Source organism: Neocloeon triangulifer, unplaced genomic scaffold (genome assembly GCF_031216515.1).
Source record: "Neocloeon triangulifer isolate White Clay Creek 2 clone unplaced genomic scaffold, ASM3121651v1 ptg000014l, whole genome shotgun sequence".
Lineage (NCBI taxonomy): Eukaryota > Metazoa > Arthropoda > Insecta > Ephemeroptera > Baetidae > Neocloeon > Neocloeon triangulifer.
Window position 1 is genome coordinate 5440354 of NW_026775556.1, and position 20822 is coordinate 5461175.

The window sequence follows — 20822 nt, forward strand, 5'->3', positions numbered from 1 at the left end:
CTCGCCGACCACGGGACCGAGACCCTTGCTTTTCCTAGAGAGACCTTCGGAAGCGCCATCTTTTTCTGCACAAACGCCGCTGCCAAGCGCGAAAGCGTAGCGAAACACCTTTAACATGTCACATTCTCTGCGTGTGTCTCCAGACGACTTTCCGGTAAATTGCTCGTTTTGCAATGACAGTTTACAAGTCAATGATAAACGCTGTTTATAGAATTAAAAGCTCTAAAACTTAATTAAATTATTGATTTAAAAATATATTTTATTAATTATTAAATTATTGACTCCATAAAATATCAACATCACAGAAAGTTATTTTTTTATCCCTTTTACCTTGTTCGATTCACATAAAAAAAGAGCATTAAAATAGCAAGGAAGGAAACCAATTTTTGAAATAATAAAAATTATAAATGGTAAAATAACGTTAATTGATATTAAATTTAGATATACACATAATAGTCATCTAATTATTTCTTATTTTTTATTTCGTTTTTCAGTTTTATTAGCTTCAAACCTTGAAAAAAATCATTTTAATTAAATTGATTTCAACGTTTTTAACAATTTTTTAATAATGCATTTTATCAAACAACTCTGCATAAGAATCAACTGAAAAGAAATTGTTGGACCAACCATGCACTTATTCAAAAAGTTACTTAAATTTTCCCAGCAAATCAACTAAATGCACCGATTTTTAACCAACAATAAACAAATCTTAAGGCACCACGTTTTTTAAAATAAGATTCCAGGTACTCAAATGGTATACAAATGATGTCCCCCTCCACCCTCATATCACCTTGTTACTAGCCGCTTCTCAAAGATTTTTTGCTCTTTTAATAATATCGTTATTAAATTTATTTTATCATTTACCACTTACCAGTTTCGTTGGCTACCCCATTCTGCAGCTTTAAGATTGAGGGAAGTAAATGCCCACTTTTTATAAAGAAATTTTTTGGCAAATTCAGTTAACTTGAATGAGGCTCCTTAAGATGAAAAGGCACTTTTTGCTCAATTAAAACCGTCAACTTCTTTATATGACGAGTTCCTAATTTCCTATATTAGCTCTTCCAAATTGTTGCCTGCGGGTCCTTTGAAATCAGAATATTCGTTATAGAAAATTCTTAGGTCTAGGATGAGATGGGGTTCGCAAAAGATCAAAACCTGAGATGACCATTTTAATAAAGTAGCGAAAATTGAGAGCCGATTAGTGCACTGGGATAAACACGTCGACGTTAATAAATCTGCCGGTCGACTGAGTTTGCCCGAGGAGAATTAACGCGTTTTTATCATGTGAGTGCTGCTGAATTCAAGGCTCAATTTTATGGTGGCCGACGCGATGAGGTAAAAAGCGGCCGCGTTTTTTTGCCGCGACGATTAATACCGAGCACCGCAAATCGGAGGCTCGATTTGTTTTTCAGCTCAAGGGTTCGGACACGCTTTATTAATGACCCAGATTGATACTCGCTTGGGTCCTCTGTGGACAGGGCTGCTCTCACAAGCAGAGAGATGCGACCCCCGGGTGAAAGGACAAATTAGAAAAAAAATAAAGTGAATTTAAAAAGTGAAAAAAGAGACAATGATTATGCCAAGGTGAGACTGGGGCACCTCAATCACAAGTTGCTACTTAATGAGTCCATTTTCGTGTTATTAGGTGCTGATCGGTCTGCTACGATCAACATCTGCAGGCGAAATTTATGCAACACCTCAAGAGTGGGAGATCGTTTTGTGGAGTCGCGAAGTTTTATAAAAAATGGGTATGATATAATTATGATTGGACTTCCCAATAAAAATTCTAACTTTTGCGTATAAAATTAAAAATTTTACACCTGCAAATGGAATGTGACAATTTTTAAGTAGAATAAACAGATAAATTCGAACCCAATAAACATTTCTTGACACTAAATTATTCAAGTGTGACGGTAGACAAAATAAAAAGTAATATCAGAGCATGCAGTAGTCACAAGAAGATTTCACGAGTAAAGTAAAATAAAATTTCAAATGATAATAATAGCCCCAATAAAATTTTGATTCCTTACATTATTTTTATTTATAGTAAAGAAATCGAGGATAAAGTTTTGAAAAATAAATAAATAACAGAGATTAAAGATGTTTTAATAAATGCAAAATATAATTTTATAGTCTCCATTCTCCATTTCACAAATATTTAATGTAACATGAATATGAATAAGTTATAAAAACTGCAAAAATAATAAAATTTATAATTCTTTTTGCCTCCTATAATAAAAGTAAATAAGTTTACTATGGATTTATTTTAAGAAATGTGGATATCCTTTCTGTATAATTAATTTAGAGTTTGACTTGTTTAAAACTTGTAACTCTAAACAATAGGTAATATGAGCTGACTAAAATAAAATAAAAATGTAGCTTCTGGCTAGTTAATTATATCTTTACTTGGAGGATCAAGAGAGAATCCGGAACTTTTAGTGTTTATTTTTACAAAGTGATAATAATTTTAAAATTTACGAAGTGCCCTGAAAAATTGTATTTTTTTATTTAATCAGTGTCTTTTTGTTGGATAATTTCAAATTGTATAATTTTTAAAGACAAATCGTTTTCATACAAATCTCTAAACACTTCGGATAATTTATGTTCTAAAGAAAAATTCATTTTTTTTTTATTCCATTGCAAATATAATGTTAATGGTAAGCCGTTTTCAGCTGAAATTCAATTTCCACAATCCAAGTGATAGTTTTTTTTTTTTTTTAATTTCCAGTAATAGTAAATGAGAGTCAAACAACGCACCATCGAAACTTATTTTCAATCCTTTTTTAATTATTTCTTAATTTTTATTTTTTGTTACCAGAGTAGTTCCTTGATCACCGAGTACAATAAATTATTGAATGGTGACACCCCTTGTCACAATAAGGACTTTTTAATTGAAACGAACGGACAAAAAATCAATAAAGTTGAATCAAGTCTTCGTGGCAAAAACCGGATAGCTGCTTTTTGCTGATGCTTGTTTAGCGTATTCCAGACTATCAAGGAGGGCAGGTTAGAAAAGACTCTGCTTCTTGCTGCACACGACTCCACAGCTCCGCCAAAAACATTCAGATGTGTAAAAACTGTCGGTTACCTTCTTGTCACATGATATTCAAAGAGTTTGAAGGAAATCTTAAACAATTTTTGCATAAAAAGTACAGTCTAACTCGTCAGCCTTTTAGCTCAAGGAAATTTTTTTATATTAATTTGAAGTTGTTTTAAATGGAAGTTTGAGTTAAGCTTATATTACATGTAATGAGCTTTTTATAACGTAAGCAAACTTATATATATATATATATATATATATATATATATATATATTATATATCTTCAACAGCAAAGAGAAATTTACAACTTTAATTATGATTTTGCATTTTACCAACAGATTAAAATCAAAGTAACAGATTAATATGCAGAGAGCGTTTCACCTGCACAAATATTATTTTAAAATATATTATTTTCAACTCTCCACTCTCAATGTGGCTTGCGGTTTAGCGCGGTGTAAATAATTTCTAATCATGCGCCTTCTTCAACCTCCGTGATCAGGAACTGACAGGATTTAAAATCCAATTTATGTTTTGGAACAATTGAGAGGTAAATCAAAAACCGGTTCTCGTTTTTATGAATTTTTGAAATTGAAAAAAGTACTTGAGATGAAGAAATAACAAGCCAGCAACTTATTAGATATAAGAAGTCTCTGCTTAGTTAACCATCAATAATCCATAGCAAAAATATAATTAAATGAATGATAATTATATATATTTTGGCTACAGTAAAAGTAAAGATGGATATAAGTAAAGATGGAAATAATCAGATGGGTGAAATTTTGAAAACTTATAATTATGGTCTGGTAATATATTTAATTGTTAAATAAATGCATGGTCTACCAAGAATTAATCAAAAATATATTCCTGGATAATTATCCGCAAGGCCGATTTTTCTCAAATTTATAGTCCCTAAAAGGCTTTGTTATATAGGATCAATAAACGTAATGTGCAACCAAAAGGTTTATTGACTTTAACTTTTAATGATTGTGAGCTGTTGAAAACAATGCATCACGTAGATCATCTTTGTTCATGGGGAAACTGGTGATGCAGCATAGTGATAGTTTTTAGTTTTCTTTTGATTTATAATGCAAATTATGAAAGATTTAAATGAATTCTTATGTTTTACACCACACCCTTTATATATACTCATTTGGGAAGTCTAGCCTTAAAAATAATGGTTTCAAAATTAAAAAATTTAAATAGTATGGGGTCGGATTAGGAAAACAAAGAAACATGTCAAAGACGTGTGAAGAGGAAAAATATTTTCTTATCTGTAATAATGGGCAATTTATAATGCAAAAATCAAAAATGGAGGAAGAAAACAATAATTTTAATTTGAAAAAATAGTTATATCAAAGAGACAATTTAAAGAGAGAATTTTATTATTTAAAAAAAAAATGCGCGATATTTTTATTGATTAAATCTTAATAAATTTAATTTTTAAAATTGTTTAATTACAGGTGTTAAATGGCCGTTTTAATTACATTTTTTACATTCAATTTATTAAATGTAAAAAATTTCATTGCGATCATTACTAAATTTAATCTTCAATTTTCAATTGTAATTGTTGGTTGTAACAGATAGTTGTAAGCGTCTGCCCTCTGCACCGTTGCGCGTTAAGCTCACACAGGCACCTGTTGCTCTGCTGCTACCTGCCGCCGAGATTAGCAATCTCAGCTCTCCGCACAACTTGGTGCCGCAAGATGCAGAGCCGCAAGATTAAAGAAATATAAAAATATAAAAAAGTTAAATTCCCCGTATTTATGAACATTCCCACGATTCGATTACAGCTTGTAACAGTTAAAAAGCACAAAATTTATTTCTACTTTTGTGCACACAGACGTAATTAAAATTCAAGACAAGAGTGCAGTTTGGCACGGTAATTAAAAAGGAATAAGAATGTTTAATCCGCCGGCGGCGGCTCCTTTATAATGCGCCGTGGAATGCCGCGCCGTGTGTTTCAATGAAGGAGAAAATGAGCGGCGGGGCTCACAGGTGTATAAATATAATGCGAACGCACGGCGGCTAGAGCAGCGGACAGACCAAAACTTTTTTAATACCCACAGGTTGGATCTTTGGATGAGAGAAATATAACGAGAGAGGCTCCTCCTGAAATCTCGGCTCCCCTTTGGTCCCCTAAGTCCGACCTTGGTTCACAAATCCAACACCTGACGTAATGACGTGGAAAGAGAATCTTTTGGGCACTCTCCAGCCACGTCTTTTCTCCTGCATGACCTTTTTTGGAACCATAAATGTGATGGTTTTTCGGGGAAAACAAAATATTCCAACCGCAAATGCTGGTGAAAAGTCGCGCGCGCGAGAGAGAGGAAATTTATTTTTTCATAATAATACTGAATTATTCATTCACGCTTTCAAGGCCTTCCTTTTGCTCTTGAGAGGTGACAGTCGCGAAGGGTCAACGGTCTCGCTCAAAAGTCAAAAGACTAAGCGCAAGAAACTGCCGCCAAATTATTTGCGTCAAACTGCAATTCAAACGTGCTGACAAATTGCCCACTTGATGATAAAACAGCAACGTGAACTTTGTGCATTTTCTTAAATCAAACAAGAAGCGAGCGTGTGTTTTTATCTTTTGATCATTGATATGTATGATGGCGAAATGTGAAAAAAATCCTTGTAATATATGGCATAATAATTAACATCAGCCAACCCTACCAAGAGGTTGAAAATGAAAAGTTGATATTGGTTGATATGTGTATTGAATTTTATTTCTAAAATCCACAGTTTTGGATATTTTAAATCAATCTTTACTTACAGGTTACAATACATGGTTTCAAAGCTCAGAAACAATTAAGTTTGTCAAAATTTTGTTTATAAGACAATTTGCCAAATGTTTATTTGCAAATAAGACTCACATCTGGCACAGTCACTCAAATAAACGGATTAATGTGATGATAAACAATGGTTAGACCAAAATATACATATAGAACTGTGCAAACTAGACATGACGGACTAGTCAAGCCAAATGCCCTACTGTTTGTATAGTATGAACTTTGAAAGTGAAACCACTATATGTATATAATTGGTATAGAATAAAAATATATATTACAAATTACTAAAAAGTGAAATTACGCGATGTTAAATTATACAGGTAAAAGAGATAATTAAAAAAAAGTGAAAATATTTCATAAACAAACACAATAATTTATAATATTTTATTTCCAATTTTTTCCCATCCCAAAATTATGTAGAGGGTAGGAAAACGTTTGAAAATTTATTAATTTTATATTAAATTTCTCCTCTAAAAACAATAGTTTAGAATATTTTTACCCCTACTTTAAAAGGTAGCATAAAACTTACATCGATTCATTGCCTGATGAATTGTTCACAGCAATATCTTTTAATTTGTAACTCCAGCAGCAGGATATTTCGCAAGGGAACAGGACAATCATTGTAAATAGCAAAATTCTTCCAAAAATTTACGTGAAATTTAGGGAACGGAAGAAAACTGAAAACAAAGGAAAATCTTGGATATTCAGACAAAAAACATTAAATAATAGTACATAGAGTTATATGTACGTTTTGGCGGAAAGACTTTTAAAAGAGCTTAATAGTCAAAATATTTTTATTTTAACTTTTTTTTAAATATCTAGTTAAAATTTTGTTTAAGAGATAAAATGGCCAAAACACCAGTTGAGAAAAAAAAATGTAATTGGCAAATGCCTCTTGCAAAGCGATAAACGGAATTAATTATGATGTAAATAATGGCCACTCCGATTAGACTGAAGTGCAAACTAGACTTAGCAAATGAGGAAAGGTTTATTCGCGATTTGAAATCTTGAGAGGGTGAAAAGCACAAATACGATTGGTCAAAATCTAAAAACAACAAACTTCAATTAAAGCTTCTGAATGTAGATTTTATAACATAGCCAAATAAGTGCAGACATGACCTATTTCCCAAAAGGAATTTTCAATTTAACTTTTTCTATACCCTATCCTCAAAAAGGTATTTACAAGAAGTTTCATATTGATGCACCAGCTACAGCGATTTCTGTTCGAAAGATCCTTTGCAGACTGCACAATGAATTGCACGCAACTTTGCATTTCAAAGGCTTACTGTGAAAATTGCGTCCAAAAATTCGCCTGGAATTTGACGGTGGAAGGAAGAAACCTTGACAACAAAGGATCGCGACGGTGGCACAAAAAATTTACTAGGCGTGAAGCGCACAGCTTTATTTTTTCATATAATATATTTTCCCATTCACTCTGCGAGCAGCGGCGACGAGAGAGAAATAATAAAAGAGCCAGCGAGAGAGAGAGATGCACCTCTGCGGGAAAATATTTGTTGGCTGGCGTGTGTGTGAGTTTCGTAATCCCAGTGTTCTCTGCAGGCACGCACATATAATACCTGCCGCGGATCCCCTCCCTTCGTCCACCTGTTGTGGGGCTGCCTACCTGTTCGAGCTGCAGGCCCTTCACAAAAGAACAAGCAGTGGTCTAGCGAGAGCCGAGCGAATTATACAGTGCGACGCCTTTTCCCTCGGGAAGGACAAAATAATGTGGCGCGCCGAGTGAGTTAGGCCCCCTGAGTTCCCACACGCACCCGATGGGCCGTTCGTGGGCCGTGTGGCCGCTGCTGCTCGCCGCCCAGCGCGTTGCGGCGCAGCAGCAGCCCGCAGGGGACTGCTTTTCGGGCGGCGACATCGTCGGCGCCGTTATCGGCACCGTCGCGGCGCTCGCGATACTCGGAGCCGCGGGATACGTTTTTTGGAAGTACTACTGGACCCGCAGACAAGATGGTTAGGATTTTATTATTTTTTCCTCCTCGCCTGGGGCAATTTTTGAGGCCCCAGGGGATTCCTTCTTCTTTTTTTTCTTTCATTTTTACAATATTAAATTGTCAGCATTTTAATTTAACTTTACGAATTTTCGTCGGATTTTGGTGGTTCTTCTCCTTTTGAAATTGGCTTATGTTGTGTTTTTCGTTTTTAATGTCGGCGCGCCGGATAGGCCGGAGATGGCTTGGGAACGTATATGTATTTGTAAAGAGGCGTGCGTGGACCGGCTTACCTTGAACAAAATCATTACATACCTCTTATACATAAGTGTATTCTCTCTTGAGGCAGCAGCCATTGCGGTCCGCATCCCTGACGTCTATTTATTCCGAGAGGAGATGCCACGCGAGAACACAGACCGGGTGTTCGAAAATTGCCGTTCTTTGAGCTCAAAGAGACTCAAAATTATTCGCTCGAAATAGATATTCATTCAAATGAAAATAACTCGTCATTTGGAAATTAATATTCTATGAATTGCTTGTGTATATGTTGTGAAGTATCTTTACTTTACAACATAATTTGTTCAATGGAATATTATTCAATCGTCATCTGGAAGGAATAGTTTCATAAATATGAATTGCTCATTTGTGTATAAAATTGCACAGGAAAGTCTGCACATAATAAATAAAAAGATTTTAATTGGACATTTATTAATTGCACTGCGAGCATTAGAAAAAAATCTTCAGAAAAATGAACAGATTTTCTTATTGTAAATTCTTGGAAAAGAGACAGGGAAATATTGCTTCAAATTGTAGAGGAACAAAAATTATCAACTTCCAAGCGGAAATAATGAACAATTCATGCAAAATTCTCAAATATGGAAGACTTACGGAAGGGAATAAAAAAAATTGTGAAAAATGTAGATTCTCTGAAGTATTCAATATTAGAAACGAAATATTGGCAGATATTTTTGGAAAAATATTCAATCGAAAAATAAATAACAAAATTGGGCTCACTGCCATAAGAGTTTAAATCTTCTGCTTCTATATCTACAGGCGCGTCGACTAACATACATTTCAAAGCGATTGAAAGAGCGATTGACATCATTTCCATGGAAACAATCATGAACGAGTCGCTGCGTCCGATCTGCAGAGGCACAGCAGCCGACCGACTATTACTGTGCTCACAAGACTTGTATGCTCATTCAGCATCTTTCTTTCTCCATCTGAGAGTTTCCCCAAACACTTGACACACAATTCGCAGTTGCTCACAATGCAAGTTTGAAACGCGTATCATTTATTTGATTGTTTATTCTCAGCGTCGAGCACTCCACTTCGTGTACCAATTAACAAGATTGACGAGAGCTTATTAATGATTAAAATGGTTCATTGGAAGCATTTCTCAACACAGTGGAAACGCCGTGATTCATTTGTCGCAAAAGGAATTCCGTCTTATCTACTGTACGCTTTTGTTGTAAAATGGAGATAAGAGAAAATCCTTGCTGGAAATTCTTGAGCGCGCAAAAGCAAATAAAACACGCGGCAGGAAGAAGGCGCCAGGCCAGCTGACACTATTTTCAATTTCACGGACAGACTTGCACCATCAAAGAAAAGCTGATTGCAATCAGTAAATAGGATAAACGCCAAATTAGCTCATGGTAAAATGAATTTAATGGAAGGTTTCAAAAAAGAAAAAAAAAATATGAAACTTGATGATTATTGCATTATTTATTTTCATGTAAACACATTTAAAACAATTATTATATTTGAATTAATTGCATTTTTATTTTTAGGATGATAGAATATTTACAAGATAAAACTTTTCTTGCATGTGCAAAATGCAAAACATAAGACAATGAAACAAGACAATGAAACAATTGAAACCCATTTAGATAGTTTGCATAAAGTTAACTTGATTAATAATAAATAAACTAGGTCAAAACTTTAAAAATTTGATTCATCCAAAATTAAAATTTACATTTTTGTAGAGACGAAGTTTTTCACTAAGGTCAGATTTTTTTTATTTTGATGTTGAATATTAGTTTTTCAAATATCCTTTTAGAATTGCAGACCGTTTTGCTGATTGCGAGTGTGAATGATGTGTGTGTATGTGAAAGCTCTATAATTGGAAAGAACCACCGCTTCGCTAATTGGAAATGCATATTTCCCTGCTAGTCGCTTATGGCTTGGAAACATTTTCGCCCTTTGGCTGCGCGACCTAATATAGGTACACGTACGTGGCATCGAAAATTGAAATGCACGTTCGCTTTGACACACAACCCACGAGCTTTTGTGTTTATTAATAGGGTGTGCGACGATAATAAACTACGCCTTATTTGCGCCTGCACTTTGATTGCATGCGTGGCTGACTCTTTTCAAAACTCTTTGACTCACAGCCGTGCGGCGGATAAACCGCTCGCACTAGTTGAAAATTAATAAAACTTGATAATGATGAATCTGGCAAATACTGCAACGTGTTTATAAGAGTAAAGCAAACGAAATGATAATTTAATAAATATATTTAACTACAGCGCCGAGTACTAAGTTAACTGAGCACATAATTAATGTTTAACTCTGAAAAAAAATACTAGAATTTTACTGGTTTTCAATATTAAATGAAGAAATAAATTGACGATAATGTGTTTACTTTGAGTTTTAATTTGTGTATGATGTCCCTTGACACTTGAAATTCATTGATGGGTACTAATTAATGATTTAATTATGAGCGAGAACAAATTTTAATTAAATAAAAATAAGCATGTGTCCTCTTTGTAATTGAAAAAACAGAGCGATTAGTTGTGACCACGATATTACAATGAATCAGAAAATTAATTTCATTGTTTATTTAAAATGATAAATAACAAGTACAAATTTTAATAAACAGAAATGCTAATTTTCAAAATTTCCCCTGCAGAACAATACTATAACCAATCGTAGCTATGAGACTTGGTTGAGGTTTTTTTATTTCTCAATTTTATTTTAATTAACAAATATTTTTTAATACAACAATTTTTATTCTAATACTATATACATATTAGTAACCTCTCCTCACGTTTTTTAATTAAATTGTTTAATTGATAATTGAGCAGTCTGTTAGCAATTTAACGATTTAGATTTAGAATATTTGATCCAACTGGATCGAACTAAGCTATTTGAATAAAAGTAGCAAATATATTGCAGCAGGATTTATGTATATTCTTTTCAATCATATTCTCATAATAATTATATAAAATATTCAAAAATATTGAATTTTTTAACGCAATCATTGTTTCTTTTTCTTGAATATTATCAAACATATAAGAAACAATCTTGTAATTTTTCCAGGCAAAACGCTGACTCTAGTGACGAATGACCCGGAAGCTGGTTTGGCCGATGACCATTACGCGTTCGACAATCCCGGCTTCCTCACTGAAGACGCTTCTCCACAGAAAAAAGCGCCGCTCAAAACTCCGCCCCATGGTAAGAAATAAAACATTTCATATAAAAATTACACAATTTTACGGCACCTTCGGAGTTTTGAAGTAAAATTCCTCTGATGTAATTTAACGCTCAATTAGGAGCGAAATATGCACTAATTACTGCCATGGTGTGCGTGCAGTTAATTGCTTTCAGCTTTGGGTCGTTGCATGCTGGCAAGAGAATATGCAAGATGCAGTTTCTCCATAAATAAAAATAGATAAATTTGCCTGCACAATAACTAACTTGTTATCCCTTATTGGCAAACAACAAGTGCAACAAAGGAAATAAAAAAGCAATGTTTGCATGTCGAGAAAAGAATGAAGCTGAGATTTATTTAAATCTCAGAGGAGAATAAGAAAAGTGCCGGTGCTGCTGGCAATTTGATTTGGGTGCGCCGCCGCTTGGAATGCGTACATATGTGCGGCGTGTTGGCCACGAAAAGAGAAAGGTCAAGGGCACTAACACATTGGCGCATGTTTGTGGTGTACCGTGTTGGGGAATTTGGGCAGCGGCCAGACATTTAAACGTGAAAGCGCGCTGAATAAAAAGTATCAAAATTTTAACATTTTCCATTTTGTTTCAGACGGAAAATCAACAATAGAGAGAAATAACATCAATGTTGACGCAAGCAAGGTAAACTTTTCATCCTATGTTAATGAGTTTGATGTTTTCATTTTTGCTTGTTTCATAATATCCAGGGAGTTAAAGGAGGAAAATGGCAGGCGTGGGCTCCATTTTCAGCGTTCGTTGGAAATAGCAGCGGCAAAGGGAAAAACAGCTCTTTCAAAGCAATGGACGATTCGTTTGTTGGGGTGAGAGCAAAAAATAAATGTGAAATGTGAAATAAATTTAAATATAAAATCGCAATTACTTGACGCAGGAGCCTGAACGCGATTTCGTGCCGCTCAAGGGCCACGATTTTACCGGTCTGGGCTTCAACATTTGCGGCAACATGCGCGAAGGAATTTACGTGCGGGACGTTCTGCACCGTGGCCCAGCATCCGAGTCGGGCAGAATCGCCGCAGGTACGATAAAAAAATCAATGGAACTGAATTTTATATAATTTCTTTTGATCGGCAGGCGACAGGATTGTGAGCATTAGCATATCTCTGCGGCACATGGTGTTTGAAGACGCCCTCACGATTTTGAGTTACGCGTCGCCTTACGACGTGCAGCTGGAGATCGAGAAACGGCCACCGGGCCGAGTCAACAGGGACACCGGAAGTGGCAAAAGGTCGCCTTCGGTGGGACCGCCGGACAGGTTGTGCCATCCGTTCTACCGCAGTCAGTCCATTGACGACCTCAATAAAGTGAGTAGACTTAAATAATTGCAAATTACAGAATTTGAAATAATAAAAAAATCCACAAGTTTGAATTTTCAACAATATTCAAGCCGACTTCTTGATCAATATTAGAAATATTTTGTTTTAACAGATTCCAATATAAATAATTAAAGACGTCAAACTATTGAAGTTTTTAAGCAAAAATATTTAGAGCAGTCTATTAAAAGCATTCATAATTATATTTATTTTGGATACAGATTTGCTGAAATTTCGCAAAAAAATCTTTGTTTTCTTTTCATCTTAAAATATGACTAAAATTAATACATATTATTTAATAGAAGTAAATTTTAGATTTAACGCTGCTCTTCTTTTCGTTTTAAGAAACATTAAGTAAATCAAGACGATCTCTTCATACTTTTGATTTAAAAAATTAATTGACATGAGTTGATTGTTTGATCTCAATTTGTGATCTGGTTCTCTGAGAAACATGAGAACTGTGCTGACAGTGGCGGCTGGGTTGACTTTACCGCTTGAAATATGGGCTTGAAGAGTGGAAAATAATGAGGAGCTCAAATTGAATTTTGATTACAAGTTTATCTCCACTTTCCGATTCAAATTAGTCTTTATTATTTGCTGCATATAACTTGCAGTATTCTTTACATAAAAAAATCATGTTATTTCTGATATTTAATTATTGAAGCTCTAACTTAATTTATAGTCTCTCTTCGCAATCGATATCTTATCTTATAGTTTTAAAGAATTGCTATAATTATTTTTGCTATTTAAATTTATTTATTTTATCAAACTATTTTAAGTTTATAAAAAAATTGCCTAATTTTTTCTCTTAAATTTTTATTTAATTTCCATTTTCACGACGTTTCAGATGCGGATGTCAAGCATGGGTGCGCGGCAAGTCAAAGTATTGAAGAAACCAGAGCAATTATCTCAAGTTAGTGTTGTGAGTACGTCAAGTCGCAAGGAGACGTCCAGAATGGAGAAGGAAGCAGCGCCGGCAACGAGATCAAACGTCACCATGCCCAAACCAGAACGGACAAAGAAGCCTACAACCTCGACGACGTCGGTCGCCTCTGTGCCAGATAAAAAACCAACGTCTGCAGAGAAAATGGCAAAGTTTGGCGTTAAAGTTCTCCCTTTGAACTTGAGCAGCGAACTCGGCCAAAAGCTCGAAACAAAAAGCGAGGCAACGGAAAACGAGCAGAACAAGAAAATCGAGGAGGAGGAAGAGGTTGTGCACGAAATGGCCGTGGACGTGCCGGACAAGATGGGTCAAGTGGTGAACGAGATGAAGTTCAAGGTCGAACAGGAGAAGCAAAACATTCCGACGGAGTTGCCAGAAGAAATGCGGCTGGCGGCGCAGGCGGCCGTGAGCCACAGGAAGAGCCTCAAAGAGGCTGCTATTCCGGTGGCCGAACCAGAACCAGACAAATCAGACAAAACGGTTGTGAGCAAAGAGTCTGTTGAGGAGAGTGACAAAAAGAAGAGGCGGGCACCACCTCCTCCCAAGTTCACTGCCTTTGCAGACATGCAGCAGCAGTTTGAGGACAACATGTCCAAAGCCGAAGAGGTTGTGAACGAGGACAAACCGATCACCATCGAACTCGGTTCCTCGCAAGTCACCATCCACCAGGCCGCCAAGGACGAGCACGAGGGCGGCAATCCTGGCAAGGGTCGCGAGAGGAAGGCAGCGTCCTTGGGCGATCTTTCTCGGTTCGACTCCGAGCAGCCCATGAGTATTCCTCTCGAGAGGGCCGTGTCCTTGGACATGGTGGACGTTAACGAAGAGTCAAACACTGGAACGGCCAAGAAGAGGAAAGTGGCGCCACCGGTGTCCATCGTGGCTAACTCGGAAACCGCCATGACGGACACCAGCGTTGAAGAGGATGAGGAAGAAGAACTCACCCCAACAAACTCACCTCTTCGGAAGGAGCAGCCGGTCATGATCGATCTGGCGGGGGCCTCGGACACCTTCAACCGCCGTCTCAAGAAGTCCTCCCAGTGGGGGACACTTGAAGACGCCATCAGCTTCGAAAGACAGGAGCTGAAGACCGTCATCACGGTAGACGAGGAAACTTCCGGCCCCGCCAGCATCACTTACATCACTCCGGACGCCCCTGCACCTCCCACCCCACCCACCTCCCCTCCACCAACGGTCACCTTTGTCAGCACAGCCACCCCCACCGTCCAGCATGTGACCGAAATCCAAGTGCTGTCGTCTGGAGGGACCGTGAGTGAGAAGTCGCTGGACTTTGCGCCCTCCACCACCATCAGACATGGCACCAGTGGGGGGAGTCTTTTGCTCGTTGCCAGTTCATTGGACGATGAACTGCAACCGACCACTTTCAACAGCTCCAACTCAAACCATGTAGACAAAGAGCCTGAGGAAGAAGAAGAAGAAGTTGAGGAGCGGCCCGAGCTGGTCAACGTACAGGTGTCCACGAGTAACGTGACCGTGACCCCAGTCAACCTGGAGAAGGAGGTGATGCAAATCTCGGCCGCCGAGCTGGACGACATCATGATGTCGCACTCGAGCTACCTCAAGACCACCGACAACCAGTACAGCACCTTCGAGCAGTGGGTCTTCCTCGACCAGGCGGCCGAGGAGGGCAAGAAGAAGGAGGTCATCTCTCCCGTTGCCAATCACGAAACGAATCACGTGGAGTGAAATCAAAATTATTTAAACTTGTGCTCTTCCATCAATTTTTAACGTGAGACAATTTTGCTCAAGGCTTATTTTTTATTTGTAAATAATTTATGATTTATATTAATCAAACGCCAGATTAATTATAATTATGCAAATAATACAGAGGATTCTAATCACGTGAGTGTTTTATTTATGTACAAATGAAATAAGATATTTTTTAAAGCAATGCACTATTTTGAGGAATCTATCAGAGAAAATTTAATTTTAGTCTATTTTCTTAGACAAAAAACGTCCAGTGGCACCAATGTTTTGTCACTTCACTTTCACATAATTTTAGCAAAATCAAACTGCCGACTGCTTGTAATTCTTGGTTTCGATTATTTTCTTTCCGCACATGGCGCAGATTCCTTTCTTGTATGCGCATGACTGCAAAACACAATGTAAGTTTGGTTTTAGATACGAATTTCAGACATTTCAGTACATTATTAAGGCAACCTTATAAAACAAAAAAATTTATTAAATATTATTATTAATAAATAAAATTGAATAAAGTAAAGATCGCAGTCAAACTAATGAAACAAAACTTTAGCAAAATTAAGTCACTAGGTTATCAGCTATTAGCTTTTTTTGATAACATTAACGACCAATACAAATTAATTAATAAAAAAGCAGTCCATATCAGAATAATTGTGAATATTTAAATTAAAATAAATTTTCAAATTAAAAAAAAGCAAAATACACACTTAAAATAATTATATGAACTAAGAAAATTGATAATTGTCCTACCTGGCAATAATAAGTTCCCTGTTGATGTATTTTTGATTTGCATATCCGGCACTTCTCGAATTTAGTCCCACCGTAAGGGTTTGCTCGAGCTCTTGACGTCAGAGCTTTATTTTCATTGATTTTGCGGCCACCACCTTCGGTCGTGTTTCGCGCCCCGGCCTTCCAAGGGTCGGGCGTGATGATTTTGGCCACTTTGGCCTCGCACTTGGCGCAAACCATCTTCTGCAAAAGAAATAAAAAGAAATAATTATAGGCGAAGTTGATTCAATGTTCCTTGAATGTACAAAATTTAATTATAAAAAGGTCCAGAAATATCTGTTTGTTTTTCTCAAACTTTCTTTTTATAATTCTAGGTTTATGTACAAACCAAACTTTTTGTTTTTAACAGTTTTTAGTAAACAAAGCTATGGAAAGATAAATGAATATAAGGAGTAAAAATATTCACCTTAAATCTGCGTGAAGAAGTAAAGAAACGCTTGAAAAGGTCGCAGAACAGCGCACAGTTTTGATGAAAATCTTTTTAACTCGCTAAAAGGGGCGTTGTCGTAAACACAAGTGAAAAAGTAGTGGTGGGGGGTTTAATAATATCAAACAAAACAATACGACTCACATCACACATGGCGCTGGCATTTTCAACAAACAATTAACTGAGTTTCAGGTTTTTATAAATAATTCCGTAGCAAAGAAGCAATTACAACATTTAATAGTAATTATCAAAGAAATTTTAAGTACGTAATGAAGTTAAAATTTCCAAATCCAATCATGGTCATTAATATATTAATAATTTTTTAGATTATGCCATCAAAAATATTTCCACTATTCCGACTGCCGGTTCTGCAAATCTTCCGAGGTTTCCACGTCAGCTCTATTTGCACAGCAAGAGGCCGTGTCCCTCCATTCTCGGCTGAAATTCTGGAAAACAAGCTGCATCTGCAAGAGAATACCGCTCATGTTACTGCTCCTATTGATGAAAGCGAGACTCCAGTAATTGAACTCAGCAAAGATGAAATTGTGAAAGAAATTGAGCGAAAGCAAGAGCGGAAGGAAAAGACTGAAGAGGCGAATGCAGATTTGCCACCGTTTCAAAAACTTGCTGATTCGGATAAAACTTTCGGGTACGAATAAAGAGCATATAATATGATGCAACATGATGTTAAAATATTAATATTTGTCTGCAGGCAGGCTATGCAACTCACAATGAAAACCAAGAAAAACAGATTGGTTGCTTTGGAAGGAAGACGTTTGATCGAAGATGCCCTTCATGCCGGAATCAAGTGCGAAAGTGTCTTTTTTAGCAAGAAGGATCTTGTCCGAGGAATCCAACTGCCCGAAGGTAGCAGAACCAAGTTTTTCAAAACTCCTTACCAAAACTTGAGACTTTGGACTGCACTTACAACATGTCCTGGAATAACTGGTTTGTAAAATTTTGAGCAAAATTTCAAAAAAATAGAACTCATGGTTTTTATTTGTCAAATTTAGGCATTTTTCACCAACCAATTACCGAGGAGCTGCAGACTTTGCTGCCACTATCAAATGAAAACAATCTTTTGCCAGTGAATTTAGTTTGCGACCAAGTCAGAGATCCTGGGAACATGGGTGCCATTCTCAGAGTAGCAGCCGCAGCAGGATGCAACCAAGTCATCACTACACAAGGTACGCAGGGAAATTTTTTTTTTAACTTTTCGGACAGCAATTGGAAATGGTTTTTTTGCAGTTTTTCCTTTATTTGTTATCATCCAGTATGATTTGAATTTTTTTAAATAAGGATTTAAACCGATTTAAACTTATTTTCTTTGAATGATAAGAAAAATTCAACTATTCCGGGTTCCGGGCCACAACTTGTCTTGGCCTAGATCTGTGATCGGAAATATTTGCAATGCAATTAAAAAACCAATTTTCTAAGCTGATGACTTTTTAAAGTATTTATTGTCTAACATACACAGGTTAAAGCTTTTTTATTGCTCACAAACACAACCAAACGTTTTTTCTGATTAAAAAAGTTTAGCTTTATAACTTTTGTTCAGGCTATTTTTCATGGGAAATTAAGTTCATTTGACTGCATAATTAGTTAATCGTTGTTTCAGTATTCCAAGTTGTGCAATTCTTCCTTTATATAATTAATTCAATGTATGCATAATATGTGCTGCAGTACACAGGTCTTGTTGTTACTTATAATTACAGGGGAGATTTTTATAGCATGCTTTTTACTGCTTTGATTAATCAACCAGTCAACTTGTGTTTTGTGATATTAATCGAAAAGCTCTGGTCAAGTTTTGAAAGTTCCATGACTTATTTGACAATTTTTATTTTACTTTTAAAAGATGTTCTACATTAAAAATCTCTATATTTTAATGCCAATATATTGCATAAAAAAAAATGAATGAATATTTTATTTTTTGTGATGTTTGCTCAGGTTGTGTTAACATCTGGGACACAAAGGTTATCAGGGCAAGTATGGGCTCTGTTTTCCGAGTTCCCGTATCACATCAATCGAGCTGGGACCAACTGGGGAGCTTGGTTGATTTGGAAAAGGCGTCTGTATTTTTAGCCGACAACAGAGAATCAATCGCGTCAGAGCTTCAGAGCTACTCAAATATGAGTTACTTGCAAGAATTCAAACCAATTGTGCTTGTGGTGGGTGGAGAAACCCTCGGTTTGAGCTCAAGTGCAAATAAATTGAGCAATGCAATCAAAATTCATATCCCGCTGACCCATGGTGTGGAGAGTCTCAATGTTGGGTCTGCAGTGGCTGTTATTTTGTTTGAAATCCGCCGTCAAAAATTAGTACAAGAACATCGCCTTCAGGCTGAATAGTTTAGTTTGTAGCAATGTTATGCTAGCTGTTTGAATGTTCTACTTTTTTGGCAGCATAATTATTATTATAATATCTGTATTGCATAAGAATAAATTATGGCTCTGATCAGATGCATGAATTACAATCTTTTAATTTCAATAAAATACATATTCATAAAACGGAGAAAAAGTTACTTCAACAATTTAAAAATAAATAATGTAGGTCTGACCATGAGAAACACTTTGTTTTCCCAACATAATATGAATAATTTAAAATTAAATTAGAAAATTTCTAACAACTGCATTCAAATGAAGTGATGCGGAAAATATATGAAGCGAGTGTAAGAGTTTGCCCCTGTGTGAAAGGAAATGCATTTGCCATCGCTAATTGATTACTATCCCGGGGAAAGTTTATAACGGCTCTTTATTAAAAAGTGATATTAATGAAAGTTCATATTTATGTATTATTTACCGTCAATTTAATATACGTCCATTTGTGAGCTCATGTTAAACAGAGTAATGAAATTTTAAATCAACATTCTTTAAATTTTAGCCTGAAAATCTTATTAAGGAAAACTGCAGTGTATACTCGCGCGTAATGTAAAAAATAGCAACATTTTATAGTTCATATTGTTTACTCGAGAAATTAAAAATTTTGTATAAAAAATTCTGTTTTTTTTTTTTTTTTTCAAATTTTCTACATTTCCCTGATTTTAATCATATGTATATATTAATGAAGTTATGGACGTTTGAATGGTTTTACAATTTTGTGGCAGCATTTCACGATCAATGGTTGAATCATGGTAATTTGAATTTAAAATCGGCTTTTCCTCGAAACGTTTTGTGAGTTGTTTATTGTTTAAGATAAAACAATAAACAACTCACAAAAGCCATCGAGGAAAAGTTGATTTTAAATTCAAAATCACCATCAATCAACATGAGGTTTCAAATTTAATCCTGCTCCCTGTTTGAAGTTTTTAGAGATCTGCCTGTGATAGTATGCCAATGCGGTCAAGTTAAAAACCTCATAACTTATGTTAATTTTTTACCGTTAAAATTTCCAAAACTTTCAGTCACAATCTTAAAAATCAATTGCGGTGGCCTGCGCTTTCTATTACATCGATAACTATGCACTTGAATAGATCTTATGATAAAGTGCCTCCAAATGAGTATTTTACTATAAACCATTAATGCCTCTGAAATTTTTCAATTTAAATTTCATTATAAATGCACTTATAGAGCAATTAATTAAAAAAAATCTAGAAATTGAAAAAGGATCCCGTGAAAAAGATAAATACCTCGCATTTGAAAAAAATAAGTAAAAATAAATATATCTACAGAAAAAAATATAATGAGAAATATGGCAAAGGTGGCGCCCGAGTTTAAAAGTAAAAATACAAGGAAATTAGGTGAATTATTTATCCTGATAAATTGTCCTCAAGAACTTCTATCCGCATGGGCTCAAAATATACTTTGTAAGAAGATAGGAAGAAACACGGAAAACTTCGAAACAATTAGGCCGCCTTGAGATTAATCTCGAAGATAAACAAGTTAAAATGAGGAAAGAGGTGCCTTCTTTTTTTCAATTTCTTCCTCTACTTAATGAACATTAAAAAATAAATCAGATTTGAAGATAATCTATGCTGCGCAATGAATTTTACAAATTTTCAAGTAAAAAAATTTAATGTCTTTAATATTTTTTTTTTTAAAAATAAAAAAATTCAAGACATTTTAATTCTTTATTTTTAAATTAAATTTTAAGCTTCAAAATAATAAAAATTATATTTTGGGCAGAAATTCACGATCAAAAGTTAATTCATGATGTTAGCGATGTTTTAATCAAATATCGGCATTTCGTCGATGGGTTTTGTGAGTCATATATCATACTGTTTTATAGAAAATACATTGTCTTATTACTGAATTTTTCCATGAAATACTTATAAAAACCATTGATAGATCGACGAATTTTAATTATGATATATCATGAAATTATTAAGGCGTGAATATTCAGAATATTACTGCATCCCTTAGCAAAAGAAAAAACACTGATCATGGAATCGTTTGGA

The 20822-nt window shown here is 35.5% G+C and overlaps 3 protein-coding genes across 5 annotated transcripts; 2 read left to right on the top strand and 1 right to left on the bottom strand.

Annotated features, from left to right (window-relative positions):
- The first annotated feature begins 7381 nt into the window (after positions 1 to 7381).
- On the top strand, positions 7382 to 15353 carry LOC132199620 (protein AHNAK2-like). The gene is made up of 7 exons (XM_059624484.1): positions 7382 to 7798; positions 11098 to 11232; positions 11816 to 11865; positions 11931 to 12044; positions 12113 to 12257; positions 12313 to 12542; positions 13399 to 15353. The coding sequence occupies exons 1-7, from the start codon at positions 7606 to 7608 to the stop codon at positions 15196 to 15198; spliced, it is 2667 nt and encodes an 888-aa protein (XP_059480467.1). The 5' UTR covers positions 7382 to 7605; the 3' UTR covers positions 15199 to 15353.
- LOC132199622 (cysteine-rich PDZ-binding protein) lies at positions 15345 to 16546 on the bottom strand. 2 transcript variants are annotated; one of them, XM_059624487.1, is made up of 3 exons: positions 16409 to 16546; positions 15964 to 16185; positions 15345 to 15603 (listed from the first exon to the last, which is right to left on the bottom strand). In XM_059624487.1, the coding sequence occupies exons 2-3, from the start codon at positions 16180 to 16182 to the stop codon at positions 15520 to 15522; spliced, it is 303 nt and encodes a 100-aa protein (XP_059480470.1). In that variant the 5' UTR covers positions 16183 to 16185; positions 16409 to 16546; the 3' UTR covers positions 15345 to 15519. The 2 variants fall into 2 exon arrangements, with proteins under 2 accessions (XP_059480470.1, XP_059480471.1); XM_059624488.1 differs by having other exon boundaries at positions 15964 to 16182; positions 16409 to 16480.
- LOC132199621 (rRNA methyltransferase 3, mitochondrial) lies at positions 16521 to 18896 on the top strand. 2 transcript variants are annotated; one of them, XM_059624486.1, is made up of 5 exons: positions 16521 to 16669; positions 16756 to 17078; positions 17142 to 17377; positions 17443 to 17616; positions 18377 to 18896. In XM_059624486.1, exons 2-5 carry the CDS (start codon positions 16759 to 16761, stop codon positions 18775 to 18777), a joined length of 1131 nt encoding a protein of 376 aa, XP_059480469.1. In that variant the 5' UTR covers positions 16521 to 16669; positions 16756 to 16758; the 3' UTR covers positions 18778 to 18896. The 2 variants fall into 2 exon arrangements, with proteins under 2 accessions (XP_059480469.1, XP_059480468.1); XM_059624485.1 differs by having other exon boundaries at positions 16530 to 16691.
- The last annotated feature ends 1926 nt before the right edge of the window (positions 18897 to 20822 follow it).